The following is a 15,458-nucleotide window of genomic DNA, read 5'->3' on the forward strand; positions in this document are numbered from 1 at the left end:
ACATCTGAACCAAATAAGTTTATATTGGTCTCATCAGACCACAGGACATGATTTAAATAAGCCATGTCCTTAGTCTCTTTTAGAAGAGAATTCCTTCTGGCATGAAAGCCATGCCGACCAACTTGATGTAGTGTGCAGCATATAGTCTGAGCGCTAGCAAGCTGAGCCCCCCATCCTCTTAACCTCTGCAGCAATGCTGGCAACACTCATACATCTATTTTGAAAAGACAACTTATGAATGTCATGTGGAGCACATGCACTCAACTTCTTTGGTTGACCATGGCTAAACCTGTTCTGAGTGGAACCTGTCTTGTTAAACCGCTGTATGATCTTGGACATTGTGCTGCAGCTCAGTTTCAGGCTGTTGCCAATCTTCTTATAGTTTAGCACTTCTTTATTTAGAACAACAATTATTTTTTTTTCAGATCCTCAGAAAATTCTTTGCCATGAGGTGCCATGTTGAACTTCCAGTGACCAGTAGGAGAGAGTGTGTGAGCGATAACACGAAATGTAACACATCTGCTCCCCATTCACACCTGAGACCTTGTAACACTGAGTCACATGACATTGGGAGGGAAATTAGCTAATTGGGTACATATACATATATTATAATTATATTATAAAATTATATATATATATATATATATATATATATATATATATATATGAGAACAAAGAATCCGAGTTTTTAAAGTGCAAGTGTTCATTATTTATTAGACAATAAGTGACAAATTTCAGTAAAAAACTTTTCTTAAAAGCATAAACGCCATGACTAATCCGGAGATTATTAAGTTAAGGTATAAAAGGTAGAAAAAGTCTCCCATCAGAAATTGCAGGACACATAAGAAACACAATTATGCATAACCACAAGGCCAAATATCAGATCACCAATAATATACATCAAAATATGTAAAGCAGATCATGCATGAAATCTGATAATTTACAAGGAAATGCAATGGGTCTATATCAAGGTAAGGGACGAGGTGCCCTGAGGAAGATTCTACACCCTTCATGAATTGAAACGTACATAAGATTCTACACCCTTCATGAATTGAAACGTATGTAGGGCGTTCTGGGGTCCTCCCTGACGTCTGGACTATCCGGTATACCCTTCACTTTTTCAACAAATCTCCCTAGGTTTCCCTGCGGGCACACTCTATGTGTTGTCAGCACATTAGGGAACTCTGTATCTTGGACTATCGGGACTTTAAAATATTGAACGATACATATACTGGACTCTCTGTCCCTTACCTTGATATAGACCCATTGCATTTCCTTGTAAATTACCTTGAGCTCATGCATGATCTGCTTCACATATTTTGATGTATATTATTGGTGATCTGATGTTTGGCCTTGTGGTTATGCATGATTGTGTTTCTCTAGTATGGTTATATGGAACATTTTTCTAATATATATATATATATATATATATATATATATATATATACACACAGTTCTTTTTTTGCATTATTTCATTTCTTGGGTACATTGTTACTAATCCGTTTACAGTATATATATATATATGTGTATAAATATATATATATATATTATATATATATATATATATATATATATATATATATATATATATGTACTGTATATAGACCAGCTCATCTGTCTGAGCTCTGATCAGAATGAGTCCTCCTGTTTCCCACGATGGTGCACAAATCCTGGACTGGGAGAATATCCTTGGCAATGAGGAAACTAGGAATGGATCCAGCAAACACTCGGGAGGTCCAGATGGCAGTAAAAATTTTTTACGAAATTTATTGAAAAAGAGTTAAAAATGTACAGAGCTGGAGACAATTAATATACGCAAGACACACGCAACCACGGACAACGCGTTTCGGTTTTAGCTTGGACCGTGAGGAAGATGGTTTACACTGCCAAAACGCGTTGTCCGTGGTTGCGTGTGTCCTGCGTATATTAATTTTATATATATATATATATATATATATATATATATATATATATATACACACACATACATACACACGCACGCACTTCACTTTAGACTTTTATTACAAATTTATGTTCCTTTATTCTAGCAACGTACAAAAAATAGATATTCTGAAATATAAGTTTAGGATAATCATTTTGCAAAACATTTTACAATTTCTTTAGAAAACATCACACAATTTAAACGAGAGACTCATTGAACCGATAGGCCCCATCTATATAGACTTATATCATTGTAACATAATTTTTGCTAATACTATGTGGACACCTGATCTGAAATGTCAAATTTGAGCTGACACAATTGTCAAGACTTCCAGTGTGTGCTGCAAAATGAAGATGCTTACAGCAGCCCCAATAAACTGGATTATAAATGTGACCCATTATCAAGTATTAGTTAATGCAACTTTCCCCCTAATCACATCTTATATCTTTCTTACCAAACACCATATTGTGCTATCAGAACAGCAATGAGTTATTTCCTTGTTATTATTGAATATATAGTTACCTATATTAATATCAATAAGAATAAATGGTAACTAATGTTGGTATACATGTACATATATAGCAATTCAGTTTTTTGTAGTCCTCCTTCATTCTAATGTCCAAACATGGTGACATTACAAGGTCTTTACAAATCCTTCACGGTGTCCCAATGGCTGGAGGCCACTGAACAGATGCAATGACTTCCAAGGACATGATGCACAAGATTACATAGTAATCCACTTGAAAAATAAAACATTGCTACAAGATCTCATAAAAACTGTTATATCAAAGGATCAAGCTTGGTGGATCTTTTTGTATGTAGCTCTGGTTCTTTCTGCGAAGACAAAATAAAAAAACCCCAAAAATTAAAGGGATTATCATTTGCTTCTAACATAGGGACCACAATTGTAAAAAAAATCTATACTCACCTACCGATCCTTCACTGCTCTTCTGTAGCCTAGCTTAGGTCCCTCACCAGTGGCATTGCTTCGTCTTCTAATGGTTGTAGGCATGAGACCACTACAGCCACTCAGTAGCTTCAGCAGTGATTAATGTGTCACCGCCATAGTCAGTGATTGGCTGCAGCAGTCATTTGTCCTTAGGACTAGAATACGGTGTACTGAGCAGGAACAGGGCGTACATAAACAGTATGGTTGGTCAAACAAAAAATCTGCCATATGATTGACATTGAAACAAAAATAAAAGCTTGCACAAAATCCATCAAATTACAGGGAATCTGTCATTAGGTTTTTGCTACTAAAGGCCGCTTTACACGCAGCGACATCACTAACGAGATGTCATTGGGGTCACGGAATTCGTTACGCACATCCGGCCTTTGTTAGTGACGTCGTTGCGTGTGGAACATACGAGCGACCGCTAGCGATCAAAAATACTCACCTTATTGTTGATCGTTGACATGTCGTTCTATTCCCGATTATCGTTGCTGCTTTTGCACGCAGGTTGTTCGCCGTTCCTGAGGCAGCACCCATCGCTATGTGTGACACCCCAGGAACGACGAACAACAGCTTACCTGCGTCCTCCGGCAACAAGGTGGGCGTGTCTTTCCTTCGGCTGCTCTCCGCCCCTCCGCTTTTATTGGCCGCCTGCCGTTTGACGTCGCTGTGACGTCGCACAAACTGCCCCCTTAGAAAGGAGGTGGTTCGCTGGCCACAGCGACGTTTCAGGGAAGGTAAGTAGTGTGACGGGGCCTAACGATATTGTGCGCCACGGGCAGCGATTTGCCCGTGACGCACAAATGACGGGGGTGGGTACGCAGCGTGTAAAGTGGCCTTTAATCTGAGAGAAGCATAATGTAGAAAAAGAGACCCTGATTCCAAAGATGTGTCACTTAGTTTACTGGCTGAAGCAGTTGTGACATAATCAGGGATTTTAGATGTAACAGAGCTCAAAGAGCTAACCGCACCCACACCACAGCTCTCTGTACATTGTCTGTGGACAGTGGCCTGCTTATAAGAGGATAGGGTGTGGTCGTACTAGGTCTCATGGGTTGCTACAGCTGCGTTTTTCTGAGCAAGTGATAAAGTCCTGGTGATAAAACTTTCATTATAAGTAAACGATTAGTGACACATTGCTGAATTCTGTGTCTTAACCCCTACAGCATTCTGTCCTTAAATTGAATAGCAAAAACCTGCTGACAGATTACTTTTAAGTATGTCATGTATTAATTTTTCAAATTGTAAGGTATAGTTGGGATTATTGTTCAGCAATCAAAAAATATAATGTTTTGCTTAGATTATGACATTTGTCAAACATCGGATTACATGAGCTGATTATAATGTAGAAACAAGCAGAGTGGATGGTTACTGCTCTTGTATGACGGGCCTCTGACTGAAACATTTTTGGATTGCTGAATAGTAAACAGAACTATATCTTGTGATTTGAAAAAGAGTGCCTAGTTCTTTTTACCATTATATAGAAGCGTTAAGACCCCACTTGAGCACCGTGCACTGGACTGAACTGGAATACCGTGTTTCCTTTTGTGATTTGTAAATGACGACCTTAATAAAATACAAAATATTTTACAATTTCCTTTTTTGTCACCTGGACCAAGTATAACATTATGCAGCTAAGCTAAATATTGATGCAGTCATAGCAAGGACTGTATATGCTATGAAATTTGTCTCCCCTGAAAAACATCACTAAAAACTATCTGGTGCCTCACTAGTGAGGCTAGCTTAAAGGCCCTGTTACACACAGAGATAAATCTGCGGCAGATCTGTGGTTGCAGTGAAATTCTGGACAATCAGTGCCAGGTTTGTGGCTGTGTACAAATGGAACAATATGTCCATGATTTCACTGCAACCACAGATCTGCCAAAGATTTCTCTCTCAGTGTGACGGGGCCTTTAGACTTTAAGAAGTAATAATTTAGATAAGACAGACATTTGTGCAACAAAGTTTAAACTGTGAATATTCACTAATGGAATGTTTACACAATGTCTTTTAGGGATACTTCACACACAGCGAGATCGCTAATGAGATCGCTGCTGAGTCACGTTTTTTGTGACCTCAATACCCGATGTTTACCTTAGTTACCAGTGTCCGCAGCTTCCAGACGCCGGCTCCCTGCAAGCGCAGCGTTGCTTCCACGTCGCTGCTGGCTGGGGGCTGGTCACTGGTCGCTGGTGAGATCTGCCTGATTGACAGCTCACCAGCGACCATGTAGCGACGCAGCAGCGATCCTGACCAGGTCAGATCGCTGGTGGGATCGCTGCTGCATCGCTAAAGTGTGATGGTACCCTTAGCCATGTACGAACCCAGGCAGTTTGTCAGGAGGAAAACATTTAAGGACACTCCGACATCTTTTGTCCTGAAGTGTTTTTTGGGAGGTCTGTTCAGACGTTTTTGTAACTTATTTGGCTACTGGATTTTTTTTTAAACTTACATTGAATGAACTATCAATTACTTGGACAACCCTTCTCATTCCCCATGTGAGCCCCCATAAAATTAAAAAGCCTATACTCACCTCCAATGCCAGCACCGTTCCAGTGAAGGTGGAATATGTGTTGTCAGGGTTCACGTGATATTGTTATGACACACCAACCCCACAACCAATCATCGCTGGTTTTGTTTTTCCAAAAATAAGACCTCCCCCAAAAATAAGCCCTAGCAGGGATTTTCAGCAATTTCGGAGCAAGGCTTAAATATAAGCCCTCTCCTGAAAATAAGACCTAGTCGCGGATCAATAATGAAGTGTCCGTGCAGCTAAAAAAGATACATAGAAAAAATCATCCAAAACTCCAGCGGACAAATCCCAAGACTCCGTTGATACTCTTAAAAAATTCTTGCGATGCAAATATTAAATAATTCTATTAAAAATAAATCCACACATGGGGCAAAATTTCATATAAAATAGGAGTAGTAGTCTCTCGGACTACGCGTTTCGGCGTGTGTGCGTCTTCTACATGGTGATTTGTTCTATATTGATTTCCGTGGCTGGCTCCTGCTCTATTCCCTTTGTGGACTCTGTTTCCGGATCATATGAAGGATTCTACACATCGGGGAGTAACGGTAAGCTGGCTGAAAAAAACTATTTTTGTATAAAAAAGATACAGATACTGCAGGACACTTCATTATAGACAGCAGGCACAGTAAGTGAGCAGCAGCCGCAGCGCTCACTCCCTGTTAATTACTTAACCATACGAAGGTGGGGAGACAGAAGTCAGCAGTGATTGGACGAAGGGCATGTGTGTCATAACAATGTCAAGTGAACCCCGGCAATACATGTTCCGCCATCACTGGAATGGAGCTGGCACTGGAGGTGAGTATAGGCTTTTTTATTTTTATGGAGGCCCACATGGGGAATGAGAAGGGATTGTCTAAGTAGTGGACAACCCCTTTAGCCTGTAGATATGGGGTTAATCTGCAGGTTAATTGCATTCTGCAGCTGTCCAATGCCTGCACTGAGAGCCTCACTACCGAGAGGAAATTAACTTTATTCCTCCCAGCAGCCTCAAGCTTTCAGTCATTGGGATGGTCCACCGAGGCTTCAGTCACCACCCTGTGCATAGTGAGCAGCAGCTCTCGATCAGTACCGAAGGTTCACTATGCAGTGGTGACTGAAGTCACAGCAGCCAAACCCTATGACAGAAAGCCAGTTGTTGCTGGTAAGAATATAGTTAATTTGCTCTTGGTAGTGGGGCTCTTAGTGCAGCCGCGGAGCTTCAGAAGGCTATTAACCTGCAGATTAGCCCCATATCTGCAGCTTAATAGCGTTTTTATACATAACAGGTTCCATTTTAAACACGTTCTGTCTCTGGAACTCTGAAGCAGTTAAAAGACACTCAAAAGACTGTATATGTGCTTTGCAACTCGTTTTTATATTGCATGCATATTTTTATTCTTTTTAACTTTTATTTAGCTCTTTTTCAGGTGGGTTATGGAGTGTACACAACTGAAAATGCACCATGTGGGCATATATTGCTTTCATTCAAATATGGAATTAATCCCAATTCTCTAAGCAATGAAGACCCACTGACTATAGTAGTGACAGTACAAGGGAGCAATGCATAGACACATACGGTATATACCTGGAAGGAAAGGAGGCTGTTAGTGCCGCAGTTTCTATAGTTCGTTTTAACATTAAAAGACAAAGAGGGCACTAGGCCAAAGCATGTATTAAAAACCATAGAATTCACAATCTGACTCATAAAAGCAGGAAGAGTTGATGACAGTTTCATTATAATATTCTGTTGGTAAAACTTATAGTTAGGCCTCGCTCCCAATCATATAAATCAGACAAGTACAATGCGAGAGAAAAAAAAAAAATCGCATTGCACTCGCCATGTGTAATGTGTATTTCTATGTAAAATATACTGTATTTTTATGATGCAAATTGTGTTACTGTACTGTGAGTAATGTACAAAGTAGACCATATATAGTATGAGGTATTAGACTAAAGGCCCCGTCACACACAGAGATAAATCTTTGGCAGATCTGTGGTTGCAGTGAAATCATGGACATATTGTTCCATTTGTACACAGCCACAAACCTGGCACTGATTGTCCACAATTTCACTGCAACCACAGATCTGCCAAAGATTTATCTCTGTGTGTGACAGGGCCTTAAGACATAGGTTTTCATAAAGGTAGCAGTGTGGAGTATGTTATGTAGGTTGTAGTGTGAAGATAAAGGAAAGGATGTTTTTTATATACGTAATGTCGCCATCAAGTGGCTGGTTATTGTATTACGAGTATGTTATAACGACCTGCTTAGGTTGGATTAGTAAAAGATAAATGGTTAAGATGTGGGGCTAGCCCACGGGGAGAAGCCAATTTTCAAGAGTGAGTGGCCATCTTGAAAAGAGAGGCAAATAGGGTTTAACAGATGAAGTGGAAAAAAGGCTGACTGAGATACGAGGTGTTACCAGATATCTCATTGTGAACTCCTGAACGTCTGGAACCAACGGCTCATTTTTGGTGCCAGGGTGAGCATCCATTTTTCCTCTGATGGGGAATATGGACATGGAGTTTGGCTGTAAGAAGAAGGTGAGGTCATTGAGCTCAATGAGTTCAACTCAGGTCAATTCACCTGAGATCAAGGCTGGGGTATCATTGGAACCTCAGCTGTGATGTCAGGTGAACTCATTGAAGTCACCACTCTCACAGATGGGGCTCTGTCAGTATGACCCTGACACCGCAGTGATCAGTCATGTTTTCCAATGTGACTGCACACTGCGACCTGAGGATGTAGCATAGCTGGGATCGTCGTGGGACGTCCTCTGAATTATGTTGTGCCTGCAAGGGTGTTTTAGAGGTTAATAAATTGGAGAAATAAGGTCCTTTTTTTAATAAAGGATTTTTCCATGTGTTTTGTGTTTATTTTGTTTACTTACACAATTTTTTTAAAACTCACAGCTGTCTTTAACCCTTTATATTACCTTGACTTCCACCGCACCAGGGAAATCGGGATGAGCAGGGTAAAGCACTGGAATTGGCGCATCTAATGGATGTGCCAATTCTGGGGTGGCTGCAAGCTGCTATTTTTTAGGCTGGGGAGGGCCCAATAACCATGGTCCTCTCCAGTCTGAGAATACCAGCGACCAGCTGTCGGCTTTATTCTGGCTGTGTATCAGAAATGGGGGGACCTCACAACATTTTTTTTAAATTATTTAATTAAATAATTTTAAGAAACCCCCCCCTTGTATTTTGATACATAGCCAAGGGTAACGCACACAGCTCATGGTAGCAGCCTGTAGCTGTCTGCTTTATCTGCTCTGGGTATCATATTATGCAGGACCCTATGCAATCTTTTTCCAGTAATTTATTTATTTTTACACTCCACTTCTTGACCTAGACAGCTAGTGTGAAGGTAACAAATCACAGACGCCGGCACAGAGGGTGGGCGAGGGAAGCAGTGAATATTCATAAGGGTTAATGATCTGACTCAGAAGAAGTGTGACAGCCATGGGAAACTTAGTAAGTATAATTATCCTGCTTTAATAACTGAACTTCCTTTATTTCACATTGAGTATTTGGTTGCAAACTTTTCTGCACCAAATCTGCAGCCTCTGGCAAAACAAACACACCAAAACCACATCAAAACACATGTGGTTTTGGTGCGTTTTATTGACAGGAGATGCAGATTTGGTGCAGAAATGTCTGCAATCAAATACTGAACATGTGCACATAGCCTAATCCGGCATTGAGTTCAATGACTTCACCTGAGGTCATAGCTTAGGTCCTCATGGCAAAATACTGCATCAAAACCCATGCGGTATTGGTGAATTTTTTTGCCAGGGGATGCAGATTCAGTGCAGAAATATCTGCAACCAAATGCTCAATGTGCGCACATCACCTAACACAGTAATCCGACATTGAGTTCAATTACTTCACCTGAGATGAGGTCACTGAGTTCACCTCAGGTCAGTTCACCTGAGGTCACACCTAGGGTACCATGGGAACCCCAACTGTGACATCAGGTGAACTCACTGAAGTCACCACTTTCACAGCTGCGGCTCCGTCAGTGTGTCCCTGACACCGCAGTGATCGGTCACGTTTTCTAATGTGACCGTGCACTGTGACCTCAGTTGTAGCAGAGTGGGATCGTCATCTGACGTCATGTGGATTACATAGGACCTGAAGGGGTGTTTTGGGTGTTAATAAATTGGAGAAAGAGGGTGTTTTTTTTTTTTACATAAAGGATTTTTTTCTGTGTTTTGCGTTTATTTTTTTTACTTACAGGGTTAGTAATGGGGGGGTCTCATAGACCCCCTACCCATTACTAACTTTTGGCTTGATGACAGATGTGATTTTGAAAAATCTCAGCTGTCATTAACCGCTTATATTTTCACAGCACCTGAGCAATTGGGATGAGTCTGGTAAAATGCCGAAATTGACGCATCTAATGGATGCGCCAATTCTGGGGCAGCTGCAGCTGCTATTTTTAGGCTGGGGAGCGCACAATAACCATGGACCTCCCAGCCTGAGAATACCAGGCCCCAGCTGTCCACTTTATCTTGGTTGGGTGGCAAAATTGGGGGGACCTCACAACATTTGTTAAAATTATTTATTTGAATAATAAAAAAAAAACCAAGGGTCCCTTGTATTTTGATACACATCCAAGATAACGCACACAGCTGGAGGCTGCAGTCTGTGACTGTCTGCTTTATCTGCAGTGGGAATCAAAGTATGGGGGACCCTGCACCATTTTTTCTGATTATTTATTTTTACACTCCACTTCAGGGACCCAGATATTTAGTGAGAGTGCAAACAATCACAGATGCCTACACAGAGGGTGAGTGGGGGAAGCAGGAATGCAACCAATCACAGACACTGTCACATAGGGTGGGACTGGGGAAACAGTGCATTATCATGAACTTTAATGATCGGACCAGGAAGTATTGTAACAGCCACAGGAAACTTAGTAAGTATAATTCTCCTGCTTAAAGCCCAATAATACTCTGACAACATTAGTCCCAGAAACCAACTGTGAGTCAAAAAGGCATCCCGGCATCTTCCCCATACTGTTTCCATTCAGTTTTAACACTTTTCCATCCATTATAGCATTTTTACAGCCCTTCCAGACCCACTTCCAAGGTCTTCTGGAAAATGATTTCAATTTCCCATTCGCTTGCATTAAGTTTGTTATTTGGTATGAATACGTGAATATTAGAAATTATTCAGCACAAAGAATCTGAACCTAAATATTTGAATTATTCGTCCATCTCTAAATTTTACTATTTTGAAAAATGACTCAAAGCAGAAGATATTCTAGAAACCTAACACGGTGGCTCCAATTTCCTGTCCACCATTAGCAGAGCATGGTCCTTACCGTGGGAAAGTGATGAAGAATTGTGGTGTGGGTACGACTGAATCCCATCTGCTGCTCAGAAAGTTGAGTTACGAGCTGTTGTTTCTCTCTGCCCCATCGTCGAGCTGCCTCCTCCAACTGGCAGGAAAAGTGCAATCGTAAGAATCCACAATGACTTAAGCCCGCTTTACACGCTGCAATGTATCTTACAATGTGTCGGCGGGGTCACGTCGTAAGTGACGCACATCCGGCATCGTAAGGTACATTGCAGTGTGTGACAGGTACGTGCGATTGCGATTGAACGATAAAACGTTCATCACATGCACATCGTTTATTTCTGTAGAATTGAACGTCAGATTGTTCATCGTACCCGGGGTAGCACACATCGCAGTGTGTGACACCCCGGGAACGATGAACAGATCTTACCTGCGTCCTGCGGCTCCCGGCCAGCAATGCGGAAGGAAGGAGGTGGGCGGGATGTTTACTTCCCGCTCAGCTCCGCCCCTCCGCTTCTATTGGCCGGCTGCTGCGTGACGTCGCTGTGACGCCGAACGTCCCTCCCACTCCAGGAAGTGGACCTTCGCCGCCCACAGCGAGGTCGTATGGACGGGTAAGTACATGTGACGGGGGTTAATCGTTTGTGTGGCACATGAAAGAAATTCAACGTGCCGCACATACGTTGGGGGCGTTTACGATCGCATACGATATCGTATGCTGGATCGTAAGGTGTAAAGCAGGCTTAAGATTTACAAATGCTATATAAATTATACAATCACCTCTCTCTCCAGGCTTTGCACTCTCGCTTGTGATTTTTCCAGCTTAATAAGTAGGGAAAATTTCTCACTATCAGTAAACGTTTCGTGGATCTGTAAGAAAATGTATTTTATTATTTTTTTTTTAAAAAGGGATATTAGGTTTAAGAGCAAAACAGATTTATATGAAACTCATAAAAAAGCAAAAAGATTGACTAATGGGATATTAAACCTGTGTTAGGTTTAAAGAGTACCAGCCACTTTCTGTAAATACAGTATGTAATTGTTTTACCTGGTGTCAATCTCGCTCTTTTTCTGAATCGTGTGTTGTTTTTCATTTGTTCCTGGACCTCACCGCTCCTGAAATATGGTCCCCTATTCCCTGTACAAGTTTAGCCTTTTTAGCCAACTGAGCAAGGTCTCAAAGACTCCCATAGAGAAGATGACCACATTTACTTGTCAACAAACACTAGATTAACATATAGGGAGAAGATATACAGGAACACAGGAACAAAAGAAAAGCAACTCCAGATTCAGGAAAACAGTAACAGACACTTTCCTGATTTAGAGAGGTACAGCCACTCTCCAGATCAGTTAAGCTGGCCAGTTCCCTTACTTTAAGGGAATCTGTCACCAGGATTTTGCAATGTAAGCTGAGGACAGCATGCTGCGAGGGTTAAAAAAGAAAAAAAAATCTATGTTTCTCTTATTTGTGTGCAAAGTATTGGATACTCATACTAAAGGGTTTATTGCTCTGTGATTAATATTGGTGTGACTCTTCTGCTGCTGCAGACCAGTCAGACACACCCCCTGTTGTGATTGACACCACACAGTCAATGCACAATCTCTATTGAAAGCCTGATGTGGGCGGGGACAGCTCCTAGCTCTTCTACACTTAATTCTCAGATAAAGTCAGAATGGCTGCACACAGTGATCCAAGATAAACGTGGTTACTTTCAGAATCTCCTTGCCTACAACATGATGCTCTCAGATGAAGTAGCACAAACCTTATGACATGTTCCCTTTATTAATGTCCTTCAGAATGGAAATGTTATCAGAAGCCACATCCAGAAGCATCCGGCATATGGGCATTAAAACAAAGTGTTCTGACATCAGATTTATCTGTACCCTGGGCTTGTGCTAATTGCTGTTGGATCTGAATGGTGATGAAGTACCCAGCCTATGGGGTGTGAAATAGGAAAGGTGGCTATGGGTCAGTTAGCGTGACTGTTCAGGAGAGCAGCTTCTCCTCGGAGACTATGACCTCTTACTTATCAGTAGAAAGAATATGACCATTTGTGAACCTGTCACTGTCTTGAATAGCACATTGGTGGCAGTTTGTAGACTGTAATCGTCCTGGCAGATTCCCTTTGATGAGAACTTGATAGTATCATCAGTGCAATCACTACTCTCTGATCTAAAAGAACAACTTTCTATGCTACTCACAGGGACATGCTGTGGTATTACTGTTGTAGTCACTCGAGCTCTTTCCATTTCTTCTCTAAGACGTGAATTCTCAGCTAGTAATGTAGCATATACCTCCCCCTGAAGGGTGTCTGATCGTGTCCCTAGAAAACAAAGAATAAAAAATATGAAATGGAATAAATACTCCAAAATAAGGACATTTAGGCCTCATACAGACATCAGCTTTATTCATGTACGCACAAAAATGACACAAGTGTTATCAGTGCTTTGGATCCGTGTATTATTATTATTATTATTATTAATTAATTATTAATATATAATATTTCCATGCCGCTTTACATGTGAAAAGGGGTACACGTAATACAAAAATGTACAATAATCATGAACAATACAAGGTACAGACTGGTGAAGGAGGATAGAGGACCCTGCCCGCAAGGGCTCAGTCTACATAGTATCATCAGTGTTTTGGTTCTATGCGTAATCAGAATTTTTAACATATAGAGAAATACATAAATGACAAAGCTTCTCCTATATTTTGCAATGTTAAGCATTGACATCACACGCATGGCACACAGATGCCATCCATATGCTGTCAATGTTTTTCATGGACCCATAGACTTGTAGTGGCACTTTTCATCCATGCTGCCAAAAAAACCTAAACATGTCTCCATAATTTTTCCACACACACACATGATCCATTAAAAAAACATGGACACGTGTGTAGCAGCATAAATTACGAGTACATGTTGTATCCATGAAAAATACAAACTGAACATGTATGTGAAACACAGACTTCTGAACGAGGTATGAAAAGGTATGGGTATGAGTTTGCTAACTCATCTGACAGCAGCATAATGTCGGAAAAGAGACCCTGATTCCAGCGATGTGTCACTTTGTTTACTGGGTGCAGCAATTGTGATACAATCAGAGTTCTTAGATGTAGCAGGCTAGCAGCTAGCCACTCATTTCCTGTTAATTTCTCATACACCCTAAGGCCCCCTTCCCACGCACATGCCTTCGGTACGTGCTAGGTCCGTTCCCGCATGTACCGGCGACACGGGCACATGTATACCCATTAAAATCAATGGGTTTATGTGCATGCACGAGTTCAGCCATTGGCCTGTGCCTCCGTGTGGAGCAGACGTGAGCCCGTGTGCTCCATACGGCGGCATGTTTATTTTTCTCCTGCAGCACGGGTGTCACGCGGCCCGCACCTGTACCACACGGATGTAGTGTGCATGCGGTCCCACGTGACATGTGCCGGAGAAACACACGTGTCATTGTAAAAATAAAAAAAACACATACTCACCTCCACCAGCCCTGCATTCTCTGCTGCGGCTGTCACCTGCATCCGCCCCCCAGTGAACAACGAATCTTCTTCACTGGGGGCCGGAAGCAGCGTCAGCGGGGCGTGGCCTGTACCGGACACTGTCATTCAGCACCACAGACAGCTCTGGAAGAATCAGGTAAGGCGGGACTTTCCGTTCTCCATGTGTTATTACGTATAACACACGGAGAACATGCATATGCCACAAACACGGCACACGGGGAGCAAACCACCCCTTTAATACGTCCGTGAAAAAACGGTTCGTTTTTTTCACGTGCGTGTGAAGGGGCCTAAGGCAGCCTCACAGGAACCCGGGAACGCAAGCACCGACACCGCTGGAACTGCGCTGCAATGAAAGGCGAGTATAAGCTTTTTTATTTTATTGGAATCAAATATAGGGAATGAAAACTTCTTGTCCTAGTAGTGGACAACCCCTTTAAATAATATCTGTTTTACCAATATGATGATAGCCCACACAGTTCTGCTCTGATATATTACAGCTCATATTGTGAACTGCTCAGTAAGCAGGCGCAGATCCAGCGAGTTAATGAAAACTGCCTAATACACACAAAGAAAAAGATCCTGCAGTCAGACATACATTTAAAGTGATTTATTCAATGTTTCCTTGCTAAAAATGTGCACTAATGGTCTCACTTACAGCTGTCACTCCTTGCACTCCCTTTCATTTGTATTACCCCTTATTATAGTGTTATTACTTACACAGCTCCATCACTCCCTGCTTTGAGATTAATATCACCTCTCACCCTGTTATGGAAAGTCATACATCTTATGGCAATAGCGGGCAAAACCACTGCTTCATCCATAAAATAGAGAGAAAAAAACATTTAAAAATTGTTACTGTCAAGAACCCACAAAAACTGCATAAGAGAAAAATCCTACATTTACAGCTTTTTCTATCCAGATGGATAATTCTCAAGCAACACTGATATTTTCATTTTGTTAGTGGTCACATTTTGCCATCTCGGAGCTATGTCACTCCGGTAAATGAGCACATTACTGCAGAGGGATGTCGTAGACAGTGTAAATACCAGGTCCGTGTCACATACAGATACACTGTAATATACTTTATTACAAATGACCTCATATTAATGACGTTGGGTCATATTTATTAAGATTCGTAGTATGTACAGAATTTTGCAACTTTTGTGCTATATATATATGGCAAACAGGCCACTATAGAAACAACAGCACTAGTGACTTCATGGGGAGTTTCATCATCAT

The 15,458-nt window shown here is 41.4% G+C and overlaps 1 protein-coding gene across 1 annotated transcript in view; it reads right to left on the reverse strand.

Moving 5' to 3' along the window:
- Positions 1 to 1,996: 1,996 nt before the first annotated feature.
- CCDC33 (coiled-coil domain containing 33) overlaps positions 1,997 to 15,458 on the reverse strand; it is a 188,955-nt gene continuing 175,493 nt past the window's right edge. The window contains exons 21-24 of the mRNA XM_075343568.1: positions 12,911 to 13,032; positions 11,489 to 11,578; positions 10,734 to 10,850; positions 1,997 to 2,776 (exon numbers count right to left, since the gene is read on the reverse strand). Coding sequence (XP_075199683.1) covers positions 2,723 to 2,776; positions 10,734 to 10,850; positions 11,489 to 11,578; positions 12,911 to 13,032 — 383 coding nt within the window. The 3' untranslated portion in view covers positions 1,997 to 2,722. The remainder of the gene's footprint in view (positions 2,777 to 10,733; positions 10,851 to 11,488; positions 11,579 to 12,910; positions 13,033 to 15,458) is intronic.

This window comes from Anomaloglossus baeobatrachus, chromosome 4, assembly GCF_048569485.1.
Source record: "Anomaloglossus baeobatrachus isolate aAnoBae1 chromosome 4, aAnoBae1.hap1, whole genome shotgun sequence".
Taxonomy (NCBI): Eukaryota; Metazoa; Chordata; class Amphibia; order Anura; family Aromobatidae; genus Anomaloglossus; species Anomaloglossus baeobatrachus.